Source organism: Lactuca saligna, chromosome 1 (genome assembly GCF_052625555.1).
Source record: "Lactuca saligna cultivar CGN05327 chromosome 1, ASM5262555v1, whole genome shotgun sequence".
NCBI lineage: Eukaryota > Viridiplantae > Streptophyta > Magnoliopsida > Asterales > Asteraceae > Lactuca > Lactuca saligna.
In genome coordinates this window covers 72,256,622-72,277,647 of record NC_136417.1, presented here as the reverse complement: position 1 = coordinate 72,277,647, position 21,026 = coordinate 72,256,622, and the positions used below count along the sequence as shown (strand labels likewise).

The 21,026-nt window shown below is 35.6% G+C and overlaps 2 protein-coding genes across 3 annotated transcripts; one reads left to right on the top strand and one right to left on the bottom strand.

The window, feature by feature from the left end:
* Positions 1-10,426: 10,426 nt before the first annotated feature.
* On the top strand, positions 10,427-13,029 carry LOC145039793 (uncharacterized). Of its 2 annotated transcripts, none has more exons than XM_078987811.1 (8): positions 10,427-10,735; positions 11,159-11,400; positions 11,464-11,611; positions 11,732-11,923; positions 11,997-12,125; positions 12,232-12,401; positions 12,495-12,625; positions 12,753-13,029. In XM_078987811.1, the coding sequence occupies exons 2-8, from the start codon at positions 11,172-11,174 to the stop codon at positions 12,810-12,812; spliced, it is 1,059 nt and encodes a 352-aa protein (XP_078843937.1). In that variant the 5' UTR covers positions 10,427-10,735; positions 11,159-11,171; the 3' UTR covers positions 12,813-13,029. The 2 variants fall into 2 exon arrangements, with proteins under 2 accessions (XP_078843937.1, XP_078843931.1); XM_078987805.1 differs by having other exon boundaries at positions 11,141-11,400.
* A 506-nt stretch (positions 13,030-13,535) lies between these two features.
* LOC145039786 (eukaryotic translation initiation factor 2 subunit gamma-like) lies at positions 13,536-16,476 on the bottom strand. Its single transcript, XM_078987797.1, has 9 exons — positions 16,303-16,476; positions 15,987-16,163; positions 15,781-15,842; positions 15,282-15,394; positions 15,091-15,193; positions 14,792-15,019; positions 14,490-14,708; positions 14,168-14,428; positions 13,536-14,089 (listed from the first exon to the last, which is right to left on the bottom strand). The coding sequence occupies exons 2-9, from the start codon at positions 16,090-16,092 to the stop codon at positions 13,787-13,789; spliced, it is 1,395 nt and encodes a 464-aa protein (XP_078843923.1). The 5' UTR covers positions 16,093-16,163; positions 16,303-16,476; the 3' UTR covers positions 13,536-13,786.
* Positions 16,477-21,026: the final 4,550 nt, after the last annotated feature.

Genomic DNA, 21,026 nt, shown 5'->3' with positions numbered 1-21,026 from the left:
TTGTTTTTGGCACAATTTCCGCAACTGTTTTCCTTTAAAAGGATTACTCTGATTTTAAAACAAAGCATAAACAAATCGGTCTTTTCTGGCCGTGAAATTGGGGATGTCACAGTTACATTGTGGGCTATAGCAGGAATCGAGTAAAAAGGAATATTATCCAGAAAAGTGACATAACTTTTGGTTCACATGATCATAGCAACGATATCCTTTTTATCCAACACCATACCCCAAAAATACACAAATAGCATATTTCGGCCCCAACTTGTTCCTCTCAATATGAGGACGAAGAATAAAACAAGTACATCCAAAAACTCATAAGGAAGAGTAGTCTGGTAGGTTACCGTATAGCTTCTCAAAAGGAGACATTCTTGAATTCAATGAAGTAGGGATACGATTAATCACATAAACATCAGTTAGGACTGCTTCTCCCTAGAAGGCACTAAGGACCTGCGTAGACAGGATCAATGAGTGGGTTGTCTCAACAATATGACGGTGTTTTCGTTCTGACACATCGTTTTGCTGAGGAGTGTTAGTACACGATGACTGGTGTATGGTACCATTACAAGAAAGTAACTAAGTAAAATCATTAGAGGTATATTCACCCCCTAAGTAAAACCTGAAGCACTTGATCACAGCCGAATGTTGAGTTTTAACAAGAGCTCTAAAATTACTATAAATTCTAAGGAAATCAGATCTACGTTTCATAAGATAAACTAATGTATATCGAGTATAATAATCTATAAAATATTCATAATAGGTTGACCCACCCTTTATGGATATTGGTGAAGGACCTCACACATCAGAATGACTAATATCTAAAGGACCAGTAGCACAAGACATACTTTTACTAAAAGGTAAAGTAGCGAATTTTTCCAGTTTACAACCACTACAATCAGAAATATCACAAGTGTTCAAATAACCTAAAACACCACTAGATGCTCGAAAACTCAAACATGATACAAACACATGTCCCGAACGAGAATGCCAAAGATAAAACTCAGATGACACAGGATTCAAACGAAAATAATACAAATCAATGATGGAGGTAGCAACACCAGATACTTTGAGAACCTCCAAGATATAAAGTTCCCCCACCCTACGGCCAATCCCAATCACCTTTTGGGTGTGTTAATCTTGTATAACACTGACATAATAAGTAAAGAACACCCAATTACCAGACTTACATAACAAACTGACTGAGGCAAGATTCAAAGTAAGTTTGGGAGTGTAATAAACATCAGGGAGAGTGATATGAGAAATAGGGAAAGACCCAACACCCTCCACTAGCATAGATGCATCACTAGAAGACATGACAGAAATAGATGACACATGTGACAAAGAAGTAAATGATGACAAATGAGGAGTCATGTGATGGGTTGCACCAGAATCTAAAATCTACAAAGTTGAGGGAATACCTGATGTACCAGATGAAGTAGGACCAGAATGAGACATAGATGCAGACATGGTAGTGGGATTAGAGGCCAGATACTGTCTGAAACCCTCAGAAACCTTGGGATCCAATGCAGATGGTGGCATGTTTCCAATAGATTCTATGTCAACTGGTAGTGTAGCAGCAACAACAAACTGTGGAGGAAGAGGTGTCCATGGAGGAGTACCAGATGAACGTGGCTGAAACTTTTGTTGACCATACCTATTTTGTTGTCCCGACTGAGGCTCCCCAGATTTACCCTTGTTGACTAACAATGGACACTGAGCTTTCCAATGATTTTTCTATTTGCAGAATGCATACTCATCATAAACAACCCTTGAAGTTTGTCGAGACTGATTAGAGGAAACAGCAAGCACAGGAGGAGTGGAAGTAGGAATGGCGGTTGCTTTAAACCCTTTATCTGTTTAAGACTTGATACGAGTCTCTTTAGCAATCAACTCATGAACAACAGAATCCACTGATAGAAGGAGAGAGTGATGAAGAATCGTTCCACGTAAGCCTTCAAAATCAAAACACAAGGCCATCAAGAACTGGACCAAACGTTTTTCTTCGCTCCTAGAAATGTAAGGCTCAAAATATTTTAACTTTTTAGGTTCAATAAAAGCCAGTCGATCCCACAAATCAGGTATAGAAACATAGAAATATTGAATACTCCAGTCATTTTATTGAAGGGCACAGATATCATATTCTAACTGATACTGTTTAGCAAAGTTGGACTGAGTATATAGCCTCTCCAAGTGATTGCAAACTTCCTTTACTGTTTCATATTTAGCCAACTGTATACTAATAGACTCAGTAACAAAATTGTTAATCTAAGTAATGACCTTGGAGTTATCAGTCTCCCAAGCATCAACCAACAAATCAAAATTCTCAGTTTGAGGCACTGAGGGTTTCGCTTTAGTCCCAGTGACATAGCCCCACACATTCTTCCCACGCAGGAAGTTCTTCATAACATAACTGTGACATCCTGAAATTTAGGGAAAAAATTATAGTCGGCCAATTCACCGTGAATCATGTGATAATCTGACTTATTGAGTTTTAGTGCATCTAAAGTAAAATAAATACTTTTATTTCAGTTATTATATGATTTCAGATGATATCTTATGTCATACCCCAAAACTGAGAACGGAGGAAACGTTTTGGGGCGGAGGACGTCATGTATAGTATCACAACAATGTAAAGTAGTAAACAAGCAACAACATCAGCCATTGCATTAATAGTATAATTTTTAATACAAGCGTGTTCTTTCATAGTATAAAACAACATAATGAATACTCAAAATAAAAGACAAGTCTTGACCGCTTCGTCTTCCCAAAACCTGGTCGTTGTACCTGTCTATTTGTGACCTGAGAATACAAGTTATTTTGAAAGCGAGTATCAGCAATAAAGCTGGTGAATTCATAAGTATTTATGTGTCTTTGATTTGTAAAACTGTAAAGAAAAGACTTGTAATTGTTTGAAGGAAAGTTTGTATAAGTATGAAAATGTTTGTAAGTAATTGTAAATGTTTGAAAACCCTAGAAAATCCCATATTCCCTACTAGTATAAAAAGTAATCTTCTACCAATACTCGATTGTTTTGAAAGAAGCCTTCTACCAAGACCTGACTGTTTTGAAAGTAGCCTTCTACCAAGACTCGACTGTTTTGAAAGTAGCTTTCTACCAAGACCCGACTGTTTTGAAAGTATGAACCTCTACATAAGTGAAGGTTTTTCCTTGTACAACTATTATTATTCAAATCTAATCTACCTCATCGATTATGTGAATGTGACACAAAGTAAAGGTAATAATAATATAATAACTAGATTTGTATCCTTTTGTATTTGTCGTATGTAAAATGTAAGTATTGTAGTATTTGTAATAAGTGACTACTATTGTACTAATTGCCTTAATTGAGTATTAAGGTATAATGTGATGGCTAGATCACATACTAAACGCTCCCCTGTCAAGAGATTCTGAGAACCAAACGCGACCCCTTCAATGATTGTAAGTCGTGAACATCCACATTATTATGATCATGTATACCCAATATAACTATCAACTTTTGTTTAGAACAATGCGTTAGTGATTCATTGGTATAGTTAGATCATGTAATTTTTCCATGCTATAGCACCTTGTTATGTTTGTTCTGTTATCGTGTATTGTATCTTCCTCCCTGTTTCTCATTATTCAGTGTTCTCTTATGTTATCGTGTATTGTATCTATGTAATAGTATGTAATAGTATCTCTTCATATAGTATGTATTGTACTAGTATAGACTCATGAATGAACTGACTCTTGTGTGATTCCTTGTACTTGGAATAGTAAGTAGTATCTCCTAACTATATGTATTATAGCTACTAGTAATGTACGTGTATAACCTAAGTATGTCTTTGCTACCCAAAGGTACTGAACTAACTGATGAAACTTTTATGTCTATATATGTATACATAATATATAACTAATATTTAGACGACATTCGGACGAATAACCGATACCCTAATGCCACATCCCAATGAGGAAAAGGAAATAAAGTGAGCTAGCCGTCCTAATTCCTTTAAACATTACTTCTATAACTATACATATATAGGCATGCATTTGACAATATAAAAGTATAAAAGATGTTTTGTAAAACCTTTAAAAAGTTTAATAACTAAGAAATGATGACTTGATTTCAGTTTGTAAAATGATTTGAAAGCAGTTTGTTTGATAAGAACAATTTTAAGTATAAGGAAACCTTTATTTGAAACACAATTGTAACAGAGTTTGAAAGGAAACATACAGTATGTAAGACAGTTTGATAAAGAGTTTCAAACATGTAAACACGTTTGAGGAAGCCATTTGAAGTAATTTGTTTGGTAAAACAGCTAAAAGTGTAGTAAATCCATTTGTATGGTAGTTATTAATCACATGTGATTGATATACTAACTAGCATGATTCAACTTGTATTCCCCCCATAAAAGCATTTAAAAACATTTAAAAGGTTTATTTAAGGGGTATGAACTCACCTGTAGTGAGTGGTTTGTTCGGAAGTGTTGGACAAGGTGCTAGGTGTCAAGTGAAGACTTGAACACACACAATAATCCTAGTTAACATATAATAGAAACATATATGTATCTAATTAGACACTTAACAACTAATTAATCAAGTTAAGACACCCTAGGACATGTAAACACTTTGAATCAAGTGATATAGGTACCAAAGGGTTGCATCTAAGGGTTGTATGACATGGCATTGGAGTTTATGGCCCAAGGACCACTCCTTATGGATTTTACGGCCCATGACCATTTCCCCATGAGTTTATGGCCATAAAATCATGTTACTAAGTGCCAAATTGTGTTTTGAGGTCTTACAAGTCATGATTAAGCATCTGATGATCAAGTCCAAGCCTTAGGAAAGCATTAGGGGCACACTAACACTACCTTGTAGAGTTCACAGCCTAAGGACCACTTCCTTAGGTGTTCACGGCCGTAAAATATTATGGGGACTTGTTTTGATTGCTATTTAAGGTCTTAAACACATCTAGGAAGGATCAAGGTTGGCATCTAAGGCTTAGGAAGGAACTAGGGTCCATTTAGCCACCTTAAGAGGGGTTTACGGCCCAAGAACATCCTTGGCCGTAAACTCCTTTGTTCTTATGATTCTTGATGATTTTCAAGTGTTATTAAGATCATACTAATCACAAAGAAGCTAGGGCAAGTGTACTTACAAGATAGAAGCTCGATTGGGTGCTTAAGGTCCAAGAACACTAGTGTGTTCTTGGTGTTCTTGGTGTTTTGAAGAACACTTGAAGATATAGTTGAAAAGCAATAATGAATGGATGAAATGATGTATAAACACGAGGTGATAAGGTATAACAACAAATCAAGTCGAGAAACAATTACGTTTTTGGAAGATCAGGCGAAGAACGGGATGATAGTTGAGAGAGAACGGGGAGTAAACTTGAGGGTGGAAGTGAGAAATGAGGAGTTTGGGGAGTCAACTCATGCCTAAGGCATGAGTTCATGACCACACAAGAGTGTACGGCCCAAACTCTATAAGTTTGGTCGTGAACTCTTTATGAGGGTGCATTGGGTGGGTTTGCTACTTCAAGACCCGAGACAGTACTTCATTTCCTTCGTTCGTTTGAAGAATAAATAATTATAACACTCAAACGGACTTTTAAATTGGCTAACATTTATAAAAAAAATGTAATTGACTTTTAATTGAAGTAATTGACTTTAGAGTTTGTACGAATGAAAATTTCGGGTTGTCACATCATCCCCCTATTAAAGGGAATTTCGTCCCGAAATTAGAATTTAGGTAAAGGAGTAGATGAATAATCGATCCAATAAGTAGGGATACTTCCTAATCGATTAGTTCTCGTGCTCCCAAGTGAATTCAGGTCCTCGGTTGGCATTCCAGCGAACATTCACTAATGGGAAGCGACTTTGCTTCGTTCACTTGACCTCTCGGTCCATGGTCACTACGGTTCTTCCACGAAGGTGAGGCTCTTTTTTATCTCGATCTCGTCGAGTGGGATTACAAGAGTCTCGTCGGACAGACAATTTTTCAAGTTCGAGACGTGGAGGGTAAAATGTACATTACTAAGTTCGTGGGTAGGTTGAATTTGTAAGTTACAGGGCCGATTCCGGCAAGAATCTCGAAGGTCCTAACTATCTTGGATTTAGCTTTCCACGCTTTCCGACGCGTATCAAGCCTTCCCATAGTGAGATTTCCCAAAAGAGTTTGGTCTCTCACTTGGAATTCCAAAGGTTTCTTCCTCTTGCTTCCCTTCCCAGTCAAGGGCCGCTCCCTTCTTGGTCGAAGCCGTAAGAGGTTCCATTACCCTTTGTCGTAGCTTCAAGAACCAGCGCCATCACCGCCTCTTGCTGCTGTTACTCCACCCCGTAAGTTTCTCCACCTCCTTATTCCCGTACCTAATCCTTCTTGTATCGCAAAACAATCACAGAATCAATATCTTTTTTTCTTTCTTCGTCTTCTTCGTTCGGGATCGTAGGAATCAAGAGGTAACCACCTCCTGAATTAAATAAAACATCCATACAGTTTAATTAAATAGGGCCCCTCAACTTCGAAATGGTACAGTTTAAGCCCTTCTCCCTCAAATTTGTTTTCAAAACAAATCCTAAACTAATAAAACTCCAATTGAAAGTTTCAAATTCCACCATAGTTTGGAAAAATCTTTTCAATTAAACCCAAAGTTTAATATAAATCAATTTCTTTTATTTTATTTTATTAACTTAATTTAATTTAATCTTAGATTGAATAATTTTTAGAAATTATTAATTTGATTTCAATTTAAATAATTTTTGGGATTTATTTAAATATTTGGGGAAAATAATAAATTAATTTTTTTGAAAATTTATTTAAAATAACTATTTAAATAAATTTGGAATTACCAAATCTTGAGAAATTATTATACTTAATCAAAATACTAAATAACGTCCAAATATTAATATATATTGAAATTTAACTAGGAAATCGAAGTAATCCCGGAGATCACGACCTCTCAACAACACATCCCGGTTTTAAAACATCAATATTTATCTATGTTATGTTGTTAAAATAATACAACTAATAAAAATAACATATACAATCTAACTATAAATGTGATATGACTGTATATACAGTTATCAGCTTGGTAGTTTCAATTTACCTCATACGTGCACAAAAATATATAGGTTTATATATTTATACAAGTTTTAGAACATGTATCTTAGGCTCATACATGTGCTTGTGTACACTATACTAAGTTTTACCAACTGTTTAAACAAGTATCGTACACTTTTATGTGTATGCCTATCAAATATACTTGTCGTTTATCCGTTTACCCGTATTTGCGGTTGTTAAGTACAATCTTGGCAAATAACTTTATTTGTATATCTGTATGTATGTTTATCCGTTATCCGTATAACTTTGTCCTTGTAAACTTTAACTAGATTTCATTATCTAGAAACCACAGTTTAGTCTTCTCTTTATCAAACATTTCCAAACACGGTTTTACTTACAACAAAGGCATTACTTTTTTTTATCGTTTTAAAAGCATTATTATTTTCAGAAAACTTGTGACACTCACCAACCTTTGTGTTGACCCTCAAACTTACATATATTCTCAGAAAATCATTACACAAGCGTTCAGACAGAAGATTGATTACAGAATACAGACGACCTAGCTATCTAGTTTTTGTTATCTGTTTACCTATTTAAGACAACTACTGTATTATTATTATTATATGTAAGAAACATGTATTCAAACTTAATGATGGAATACAAATATTGTTTTGTTTATCTTTGTACTTGTGCTATATATATTCAATTTATTTATGATCCATGAACTTAGTCGCACTCCCAGCATGTTCCGCCTTGCCCGGGGGTGTGACAATAACTCCAATATGTATAATTCATTCCATCTAGATGAGTACTAATTGACTGAAGGAAATCATCATTTCCAGTGATGTTGGCAATGAATAAATAACTACAACAATAGATAAGCAATCTGAGAATGAGAAGAACAACAAACCAACGGAAGCAATGAATCGAATAGCAAGAGATCAAACAGCAACAACGAACTAACGGCAATAGCAAGCGAGTACCAACAAACAAATAAACATCAGCAACAAAGAAGCATCAAACAGATTGAAAATGAAACGACTACAGTAACCCTAGAAATTTTCGATCTATGTCATAAATGACTGCTACAAATTCTTCTAATAATGTATCAAACCTTCGTTATAATACCATGATAATATTATCATATGATTATGATAAAGAGAAATTAGAATGTTCTCGATGAAAAACATAAAGGCTACAAAAAATAAATCGAAGAATAAACATAAATTTTGCATTGACCATTTTTGCAGATATATACTTCGCATAATTTTGCCAAACACAGGGACCATTTTTGCAATTTTCATAATTTTGCATATGGACACACCAACTTGAAGCCTCTTCTGAACTTGGTCAGAAGTTGTGTGTCCATAAACTACAAAAAATAAACCATTCATTTACTACCTTGAAGCCTCTTTTGAACTTGGTCTTGAATGCTTTGAAGGGGTACTGTAGGGTTAGACTCAACCATGTCTAAGATTTTTGCAGATATATACTTCGCAGTGCAAGCCCTAAGTTTTCTAGTTTGAACACAAGTATGTTTGTCCAATAAAGTTTTCACATACCAATAATCACTATCTTTTGACCTTGAAGTTTGCATTGACCAAGAACAATTCATTTTATTGCCCTTACCTACCCCACTTGCATTTACATCAGGTACATTACCTTTACACACAACCCTAAGCCTTGTGAAGCCAAGATTCCTTCTAGTCTCAATGGCAAGTTTGTTGACTTTGTCCTTAATTTCCTTTTTACTTTTATACTTTTGACCCACTTGAAAAGTAACTGCATGGACTTCACCAAGAAAGCACTTCTTCTCCTTCACCATCTGTTTTAATATTGCTTTCCTCCTTTCATCATCAGTATCTTCACCTAATGAGTCACATTCATCATTATCAATTACTTCAACATCTTCAACATATTCAGTATCAACATCTTCCTTTTCAGTCTCAACACTCTTTTCTCTGTCAGCATATTCAACATCTACATCAACATTCATATAGAAATCACTCATGTCCACCTCAATATCACTTACATAATTTTCTTCATCTTCAAGAAAGTCACTATCTTCCTCACTCCCGTGACTACCCCCTTCACCACCTCCTTCACCAAGTCCTTCACAAACTCCCTCACTTTCAAATTGAACTTCACCTAGTCTTGTGCCAAGTTCTGCACCAACTCCCATACTCTGATCATTACCATCATTAAAAGTATATTGATCAAAGAAAGGATCAAAGTCTTCAAATTGAAATGGTTGGTCGTCAAAGGTATCAAACACTCTTGTATTTACTTCTTGGTCACCAAGATTTGCACCTTGATCATGAACTTTTGTATCTTGATCACCAACAGGTGCACCTTGATCACTAATATTTGCACCTTCATTCCCAATTTCAACATGTGCATCTTGATCACCAACAGTTACAGTGTGTTCCAAGTTGAAACACAATTTCTTACTACATGATTGACTCCCTTCAACTAACCTCAATCTCTTATTTGAATTGTATTCGGGTGTCTCATACCTTACCAAACACAATTTAAGATTTGGGACATCTTCCTGGTTTTGGTTTACAGGATGCAAATCAACCACTATTGAATTTGATTTTGGTATGGGCACATTATCTGCTATTTCCTCAATTATGACCCTAGTTTTAACTATTGGAGACATAAAGTATGTAAGTAACTTAGTTTCATTATGTTCAGTGTAGACCTTGATGATCTTATGATGTTCAATGTACTGTGCAAGACTAAGTACATCAACATCATTCCCTAGAGCTCTAAGACCAAACTCCAAATCTCCATTTGGCAATTGATAGTGGTAGTAAATGACTAGTGGTACCTCATAACCAAGATTCAACATCACCACGTCCAACTCATGCACATAGAACTCATCCATGTCTACCAAGTTAACGTGGTCTAATTTTCCTTCAATGCAGCTTATCCTTGGGAATTTTGTGAACCTCTCTCCATGATGGAGCTCAATACTGAACATCGTGGGATATCTTTCTGTAAAAATCATGAACCAAACTAAAAAAATATATATATATTACTTTATATGGATTGTAAAAGATTTTTTTTGTTTCAAAGAAATATGTAAGAAACAGAGTACGTTACCGTAAATTCGGATTGCATCAAAACACTGATTTCTTGGCCTGATTTCCCACATTTGGAGCATACTTGTGAATTCGAACTTACGATTGAAGTTGATGATCAAATGCAGGATTTCAAGAAACGATTAGGGCTTTCGATCAACAAAGTGGGTTTAATGGGTAGAGTGAAGGGTCATTAACTGTGTATATCATTCAATATGGCGGTAATTGATGATATAGAGGTGGAAAGACGAAAATACCCTGTTTATGTTTATATTGCAGGTAATAGAGCATATGGACTGAAGTTAGTGTGAGGGACAAAAACAATGGAAAATCCAATTTTGAAACAGCGAGGCATCAAGCTTTCGTTTTGAACAAGTGACATAATTTTGGCAAACACCATTTTTGCAATTTTGTCTCCCTTCGGAATATTTGCTCAAAATTATCTATTCGCGAATCACAAAGATTTTATAGAACAAGACACACTCAAAATAAACCGCTTTCAAGAACATCAAAGTGGTCAATTTGCAGCGGCAGAAATTATAACGAAGAAAAGAACCCGCCAAGATCGACGAACAAGTGAAGACTCTTAAGAAATTACTACTATTTATCTGGTACACTTTCTCCCTATTTTTCAATTCACATCCACATGTATTCATGATTTCATGTCGACTGAAAGATTGAAGTGTAGTTGCTCATCCGATCAATGTTTGGTTTGATAATCGTTATTGGTAGATGTTGGAAACTCGAAAGTGTAGCCAATTGTTTTCCAATTTGGTATCTAATTTTATTAAGTTCAAAATAATGATGTGTTTGGTCATCAATAAACTATAATTTCTTAGTCTCTCTTGGTCGTTAGTGTTTGGGCTTTTCGCCATCCAGATTCTCTTATGGCGAGCAGTTAGAAAATTTCATGATAATTAACATAAAATAGTAGTAGGGCTGTTTCACGCTCTAGGTGAGACAATTTCGTCATGTTCCTGTTTGTAATCCGAGTATATTTTATGAAATTCATGAAGATTTGAGCCAGGGTTTAGTGTGTAGTAGCTGATGAAAGCGATGAAACGGGAGAGAAATGGGGGGATATGGGATTTTGAGCTTGGTATTGCTCCGGCGAGCGGCGGTGAGGATCTGATTCTCGGATTGGACGGCGGGACTACTTCGACGGTGTGTATATGCATGCCTGTGTTCCCTTTCAACGACGGCAGTCTTCCGCCCGACCCTCCTCCAGTCCTAGCTCGTGCTATTGCTGGCTGCTCCAATCATAACAGCGTCGGAGGTACTACTTTCTCCCTCTCTCTTTCTCTCAACACCTTCTGCATCTATAACTTGTACTTGACAGAAACCGCTGCAAGGGAGACGCTAGAACATGTTATGGCGGAGGCTCTTTCAAAGTCAGGTTCTACCAGATCTTCAGTTCGAGCAGTTTGTTTAGCTGTATCAGGAGTTAATCATCCAACAGACCAGGAAAGAATCTTAAATTGGCTTAGGTTTGGTGTTTAATTTCCCCTTACATCAATCCATCATCTTCATCTTATCTTTCCAAATACAAAACCTCCATAGATTTTGGAGTTTGATGTTTCTTCATTCTTTCTTCTTCATCTACACAGAGAGATATTCCCGAATGATGTTAGATGTTTTGTCCACAATGATGCTGTAGCTGCCATGGCTAGTGGAACAATGGGAAAGCTTCATGGCTGTGTATTAATTGCTGGAACAGGGACAATTACTTATGGATATACTGAAGATGGAAGAGAAGCTCGAGCTGCTGGTGCGGGACCCGTATTAGGTGATTGGGGAAGGTAGTTTTGAAAAACTTAGCTATTTCTTGCATTTAACCCTACTTTTGTTAAGATGTATCTTATGTACATGTAGTGGATATGGTATAGCTGCAATGGCATTGACATCAGTAATAAGGGCTTATGATGGCCGGGGCCCACAAACAAAGCTTACATCCAGCATCCTGCAAGAACTCAAACTCTCTTCACCAGATGAACTAATTGGGTATATGTTTCTTGAATCTTTATATGATAAAGATAGAATCTTGTGGTTTTAGGAAATTTCTGTTATGATGTTATTACTGATATACATAAACTTGATTTGAGTATAGGTGGACATATGCTGACTCATCGTGGGCCCGAATTGCAGCTTTGGTCCCTGTTGTGGTATCTTGTGCAGAAGGAGGTGATGAAGTTGCAAATGGGATATTACTTGATGCAGTTCAAGAATTGGCTGAAAGTGTCAAAGCAGTTGTTTCAAGACTCGGGTTGTGTGGTGAAGGTGTATTTTGCAAACCCTAATAGTTAAACTGAATTTTATTTTATAATAATGTAAAGAGATAAAGATGTAAGATTTATATGAGTTGTTTGGCAGATGGCAAGGACACGTGTCCTCTTGTGATGGTTGGAGGTGTTCTTGAGGCCAATAGGAAGTGGGATATTGGAAAAGAAGTAATTAATCGTGTTTCCAAGGAGTTCCCAAGGATACATCCAATTAGGCCAAAGGTAATTACTTTTTCTATTAAGTCGTTTTTTATGCATTAAGTAAAAAAGTTTCCCTTTTCCTGATTAACTAAGTGTTGTATACATAAAGACTGTTTCTTTTTGGACTGAATGAACTGTCTGAAATTAGGTGGAGCCTGCGGTTGGAGCAGCTTTGCTTGCATGGAATTTTCTAAAGGAAGAATCATAGCGTTGACAAGCTAGAAATAAAGAAAAATAAGTTGACCATTATTGATGCAAGAGTGATTTTTTAATTGTATAGTAGTGATAAAAGAACACAAGATTTTTTTTCTGTATTGATCAATTATTTGTATCATGCTTTGATGTTAGATAGCTAATAGTCTTTTACCAGAATAACTTGGAGCTATGTCCCATTTAAATGAAGCACCACCTGTTTTTTCGTGTCATTCGAAATGTGGCATATATCTTGTATGTTTGTTTTCTATTACTTTTTGATATTATATTGGCTGAATATAAGCAATAGATTTTTCATTAATGAGCAACACTTAGCTTCTCAGGTGCTTTTACTTTACTAAAAAATATAAGAATTTTTGTAGTGTAAAATGCATCCAATATGTACATGATTTCTTTGTTGAGGGAGAATAAAGAACATCAGTGAAGATAAGATCGCTTAAGTGGAAACCTCATCAAACATGATTGCAAGAAAACGGTACATGGACATTTTACGATAAAATTAACCAGAATCAAATGATTCTAGACGTTAGGATGTACAAATGCAACAAAATGAAACCATGATTCCAATGAAACTTTAAACTCAAGTAAGAAATATACAATTTTGACTAAAGCAAATGGACAAGATAACGTTTATAATCATTTTTAACACTAGTTGTGAAAAGCAATTTCAAATTTTTTGGACATATGATGTATCAAGCCAACCTCAACCAAACCAATATAAAAAATTTGCGGTTTTCGTCATTTAGTAAAAAGAAAAATATAAGCAAAGGAAAAGGCACAACCACGTCTTATGATCCCCCCTTCAAACACCAAGCAAAGTTTTGTGTATCAAAAGTCAAAACAAGTCAAATCACAAATTCTACCCAAAAAAAAACTAAACCAGATAATAGATGATAACAAGAATCAAGTAGTAGTAATGTAGTAGAAACAGCAACAGGCAAAACTGGAGAACAATTCGAAAATGTGTTTTTAGATTGGGGAAGGTGGGATTTCAAGAGTAAGACCCGCTTGAATCTGTCCCCAACCAATCAACCGCCAATGCTTCTCCACTCGCCTACTCAGCGCAATTTTCTCACCTTTACTCGTACACACCGGTGACGTCAGCTGCAGTTTCGCCAGGTCATTCTTAACCGCCAACACGCGGGCCCCAGTCGACATGGACCCGATATTAAGCATCAGTATTTCCGCCTTTGCCAGCTTGGACACCTTCCCTTGCCTCTCTGTTCCTTTCGTCTTCACACCCAACAACCTCCTCAACAGAAAAAAATTCACCTGTTCACATTCCACTTTACATCACTTTTTCACTCCATTATTATTATCAAAACTCATTTTTCTACTAAATTTATTTACCTCAAGTTCAACATAAACATCGGGCAGAGACCCAACTTCTCCAAGAACCTGCCCGACGAGCCGGTCAGCACGGGTCAACATAGGGTCCATTGTGGTCCCCACTCCGATAAGCCCCCCAGGAACAGCAAACTGAAGCTCATTCTGCTCTGCATATAGTGAAACAATTCTAGAATATATAGGAGTGCACTTAATGTTCCCACTTTCATCTTTCACAACAATCCCTGGGCGAACTTCAATGAACTGGTTTACCTTCAACACACCCTGTACAATAACACATTTACATTTTTGGTCCCTGGAGTTTTAAAAAAAAAAATTCACAAACCTTGAGGATGCTTCCACCAGCAACACCACCTCTAATCTCATCAACTTCAGATCCAGGCTTATTAACATCAAAAGACCGAATCACAATCATATTTGGGGGTGAAATGAAGTTTCTCTCTGGAATTGGAATTCTCTTTATGATGTATTCACACACAACATCGATGTTATACTTGAGTTGAGCAGAAACTGGAATCACTGGTGCTCCATCAGCAACAGTTCCCTGGAGTTAATAATTTTAATCCAAGGGTAGAAAGTGACAAGTTATAATAATATTATAATATCCACATTAAACACTAAAATGACCTGGATGAATTTCTGGATTGCCTCGTGTTGATTAATGGCTACGTTTTCTTGAATTAAATCAACCTTGTTTTGAAGGATTATGATATGCTGGAGCCTCATGATTTCAACAGCAGCTAAATGTTCAGAGGTTTGAGGTTGAGGACAGCTTTCGTTTGCAGCTATGAGAAGTAATGCTCCATCCATGATTGCAGCTCCATTAAGCATAGTAGCCATGAGAATATCGTGTCCCTATGAAAATAATTGTCATTATATACATTTCAAAAGATTTAGTATTATCTGAAATATGATGGAATACTTACAGGGCAATCAACAAATGACACATGCCTCATCAATGTCATCTTGCTGTTTTCAAATCCAGGAACATCACATTGAGGGCTGTCTTCTTTCCCACTTCCATATGCCCTGTGAAAAATTTGGATGCATCTTTAATGACATACAATGTTATAGTAAATGCCAAGAAACAACATTAATGATTTGCTTGTAATCTTACTTGTAACACATAGGTCGAGGACACCTGTCATCTTCACATTTGTAGATCTTTGCATTGGCATACCCGAGTTTGATAGTAATGTTACGTTCCAACTCATTTTTAAAACGAACAGTCTGGATATGAATGAAAACGACATTAGAGAAGCTTCTTTAGAAAATATGCAAAGAGAATAAACATGAAAAAGACATTCATCAAGTAACTGAATTCACCGGTTTTCTAGTTACAACTTACAACTAGAAGCGAGTGTAAACTCAATCTCATACCAAGGGGATGAATTTGGGAACATGTTGACTACTTTTAGAAAGAAATAATGATAAAGAGATGGCATAAAACTAAGAACTTAGTGTACTAATCCTTGCTCCATTCATATGCTTCTATATACATCAAGGAAGTGTTATAGAGTAGAGATCATTTCATAGAAGGTATCAAGGTATTGTTTCACTTCCTACACTAGTGGTATGATAATTAGTTCAAAGCAGACTGGAAAATAAGTACGGACCTGCACACCAGATATTGCTTTCACAACTGTTGATTTGCCATGAGCCACATGACCAATAGTACCTGTTGAAAGAGACAGAAAAAAACTAGTTAAGGCAATGTAAGGTATTTAGGCGATCGATGAAATCTCCAGAGTTGGAAAAGGAATAGGATTATAACATGAGCAGATCGGAGAAACAAACATTCAAGAAAATCTAAGTAGTTTACCAATATTAATCGTAGCCTGGCGAGAAATGACCTCCGGTGAGAGCGGATGTAGTTTCGTCACATCCAGCTTGCTCAAATCCTGCTCCATTAAACCTTTTCGAGACATTTTCACTGTTCTTCAAGGACTTTTCAGTATTCAGCCACACAAATTGTAGAAACCCTAAGTTAACACCTCGCCTGCATCAAATATCAACTATCAGAGGCTCTCCTTAGCGGTCACATACAGAGAAACACATACAACGCAATTTTCGTGGAAACTTAACGAATTTCGAACCTGCTTTTAGAGAAATCGAAAATTGTTGAAGCGAGAACTAACCTTTGAGTGAGGAAACACCGAATCGAGGAGACGTTGGAGAGATTCTCCGATCCTTAGACGATTGGTGTTGGTGGTGGCTAAGGCGATAATATTGAGCAGTAACGTTGCTAGGGTTTCAGGGTTCTACAGCAAAGTAGAAATTAGAAAAGCAGCATTGACGTCGCACATGACATACTTGGGAACCCCGTTTTATATGTCCATTGGAATATACCAAATTGAAAAGAAAAAAAAAATAGCAACCTACTTTTTGTGATATATATTTTATTTTTGGATTAAATATAAAATTAATGATGATATAAAAAAAATCATTTAAAGTATTTATAAGTTTATTTCGATTTCGATTTGACATGGTATAAACATTTTTAGGTGTTTGGATTTATTTATTTTTTGCTTATTCATATTCATGCATCCAGTAATAATGTTTGGGATTGATTATTTAACTCGATAATTGTTTTTTAAAAAGTGATTATATCTTAATTTATTATCCAATTTCACCTCGGAAAATAGAACTGTCTCATCGTAGATGCTCAAGCATTTGCGCAGATAACTCACATGAAACACATCATGAATACCTATCAAATCTTCAGGTATGCTTGCTTTCCAATTCTATGGATAATTTTGAAAGGACTAACAAATCTAGGACTCAACTTTCCTTTCTTCCCAAATCGCATAAGGTCTTTCCATGGGGATACCTTCAGCATCACGAAATCACCCACTTGGAATTCTATAGGTCGTCTTCTCTGTTCTATATAGGACTTCTGTCGATCCTTGGCCGCTTTCATTCTTTCTCGTACGATTTGAATCTTGTCGGTGGTGTCCTGAATCATTTCAGGGCCTCCAAGGATCTCCTGTCCTACATTACGCCAGCATAACGGCGTACGACGTTTGCGACCATATAATGTTTCATATGTTTTGATTAAAGTGTGGTAATTGTTATTATACGAAAATTCGACAAGCGGTAAGTATTTATCCCAGTTACCACCGAACTCCAAGACACATGCACGAGGCATATCTTCTACTGTTTGGATTGTTCTCTCCGTCTGACCATCTGTCTGGGGATGATAAGCGGTGCTGAGAACAACTCGAGATCCTAGTTCACGTTGCATACTCGCCCAAAAGTGAGAAGTGAAGCGAGTATCGCGATCGGAAATGATCTTTAGTGGCACACCATGTCTTGCAACAATTTCATCCAAGTATACTTGTGTGTATTTCTCCATTGGAGTCGTTTCACGTATGGCGAGAATATATACACTCTTTATCAGTCGGTCGATAATTATCAAAAGGTTATCATTCACAGTTTTCTTCTCTTTTAACAAGGTATTAACTGTAAAAGCCGGATAAGTAGAATATCCCTTCGACATAATTTACGAGTTTTTAAGAAAGAAATTTATTATTTTCACCATAGACATAAATAGAATCTTCCGTTTCGATAGGGATTCATATCATCTCTTAGTAGCACAAGAGCTCTGCATGGTTCTTTAACAACCAATCCATGTCGAGAATAATATCAAAGATAGGAATTAGGTTAGTAGGAAGATTATAACTTTCAATTCCTATAACACTAACTCTATAGGCTTTATCAGCAAGTAATGATATATTTCCTATGTTATCTATATGAAATTATTGGACAATTGCGTAACAAGCAATTTTGAAAAGAATATGTGAATTTATAAGGCACGGAAGAATCTGAGGCATTGAAATCAAATAAGATGTAAGTAGATCTAGAGTTTACGAGAAAATTACTAGTCACAACATTCGAGTTTTAACCTACTTCCTTTGTGGTAATCTAAAATGTACGATATTTAACTTTTAGTTTGCCAAACGATTGTCAAATTCTTCAAACTTCCTAATTACGGGCGGTGTTCAAATTTGCACCCGCTCTTCATTCTCTATTGAACATTCGATCCTAATCTTTGAGTTAAAACTCAATTCTCATTGGACACTCCTGCTCCTGCTTGGTTTATAGACTAAACCCAAGATAAGGTCCTTACTTTTACTATAACAACAACTCGAATGTTCATATTCTAATGACCTTTGATTTTATCTCGCACAAGACACATAACGATCCAAACTCTTGTATTAGAATCAGATCGAATAAATCGAGCTGATAGAATAGCGAAAACAAAAAGAGTTTGATCAACACGTGGATGCTTAAGAATAGAACGAATAACATTACGTATCTCTAATTCATGCTTTCGGATATACACATCTTTTAGCTTTTGACACCTCCTCCTTTTTAGTTGGAGTATTCTTTGATTGTTGAACGACAACTTGACTCCCCGCCATTTAACTAGTAAGAGTAGGGCGGATACATTTCTTGTGGCCGGTAACACCACATAGCAAGTCACATCTCTAGCTAATGATTGCTCAATTCTTTAATGAAGATTGTTATATTTCTATCGACTATCTCGACCATTTACTTCTTCAGTATTCCTACTAAAGTTTTGTCACTATATAAGACATGGTTCTCTGAACCAATTAACTCCTTTCGCGGATTTGTACTAATCGGACTCGATTCTTTAAGAGTTTAACAATACTTGTCTTCTTAGTCATTACCGAATCGAAGGTAACGACACACATGAATAAAACGAAATCATTTACTAGCTTCTTGGTAACCTTATGACTTTTCCTTATCCGAGTGTGATTCATGTGCTTCCAGTAGTATAGGCCTCTACTACTATTCACACCTACTCATACTCGTCCCAAGTATTGTCTCGCAGTTCCCAAGTCACCATTCAAAAGTTTTCACAAAACAACTTATTACATATGAATGTGTTCAAACAAATACATACAACAGTTTCTCCTAGACTCAACTAGGGTTTTCACGATTCTATCAAACATATATTGGATTACCTATACTCACTTTTTAGGATTCTTTTCATGCATATGCTCGATTTAATATATCCTAATACTTTTCCATAGGTCGATAGAAATTTTACTTCCATTTCTTCATATTAATTATTTCTTGAGTAGTGTCTACTCTACAAGACACACTATTCCAAAATTTACTTTAGCAACATGGAGACAAACGCTCTTCTGCTACCTGCATCATCTTCTAACTCATGTAATCCATCATGTATATTTTTTTCATTTCATTATTCTTCCTTGACATCGTTATTCTTGTATCTGAGTAAGTCTTAAGTCTACTTCATAGGAGTCTATCCTAAGAAGTCTGCATCTTAGCTGTATCTCAGCAAGCTCTACTAGCTTCAACTTGGTTTTCTGTCATTCCTAACTACAACATCTCTTATCATACGATACTATGGGTGTATTTCTTCTTCAATTAAGCATTCTACCTTACTTAAACGAGTAAGTTGCTTAACCATTTACCACTAAATGACTCAATTCACCATCCCAATCTTGTATGTTAAAGTCGGCTTAACACACAATGGAACTTCTGTAAGGATGGGATAGAAGTCAATCATCACTTAGTATTATTAAATACTAAGTTTGAACATCTTTTATAGGGTTACTACTCGAACTACATAATACATCACAAAGTCTTAGCCTATTAAGTCTGAAAACTTCATTAGCCTTTCTTTTGATCTTCATTTAATTCTTCTAAATCTTGCACAAAATTCATTGTGATACTGCCGAAGTACTGATTACCATCTTCGGTTCTTTTGACTCTATTAAACAATCACTTCTTCAATCTGAACAGCGGTAGAACAACTTTGTGGATTTGTACCAACACATTTATCTTGTCCAAACGTGTTTCAAATGCACATCTTTCTTCCAAAGATGTTATTATATATCAAACATACTTTAGATTTATATTACCACTCTATTGGTATTTATACGCTTATTACGATAACAATTCATATTTATTATTTTACTATATCTCTCAATCGTTTATTTATAAACTTATCGATGTCAACTATCATAAGTCTCTTTATCACTTTGAAAAATTATATTATGAAAATTCTTAAAATTTTCTAAACCAAGGTCGACAACAGACCTTAAGCTTTCTCAAATAATAACACATAATAGAATATAAGGCATATCTCCTCTCTATATTCATTTATCATTTAGCACATAATAGAATATAAGGCATATCTCCTCTTAATATTCTAGTGCTTGCCTCCATTAGGTATTCAACCTAAAATATATCGTATCATCTTTACTTAATAATTCTTGTTTAAGTTTAGAAATTCTTAAAATTTCTAGTTCACTTAAACTAATTTTCTTAAAATTCTGAAGTAACTTAATATCTTAGAATACTAGGGTTTATCACTACCCAATCCCCCACTTAGATATTTCCAATGGTTTGTATCCATATACTTATTATGAATCAGCTCATATATTGAGCTTCCAACAGTTTAAGTCTAAATATCAATCTGTGATATTTAGTTCACTTAAACCATTGCTCTGATACCATGATTGAAAGACCCCAACTTTCGTATTTATGAAAGACCCAAAATTTCATAATTCACAAAAAAAAAAAAAAAAAAAAAAAAAAAAAAATTCTTAAGTTACTTCTTCAAAACATGCTACATGCATATTTATAAAACAATATTTTATATTGATAAAGTGATTACAAAAGATTGGATACAAACCGACTAAGTTTTATTACATTTCATATCTACCCAGTAATCTACTATTCATATACATACATGAACATTAAAATATAGAAAAATGGTAATAACTATTCTAAATCTTTCTGCAGTATAAAACTATATTGGATACTCATCACCTGCAATTGTTAAACATTGAGAGGGATAAGC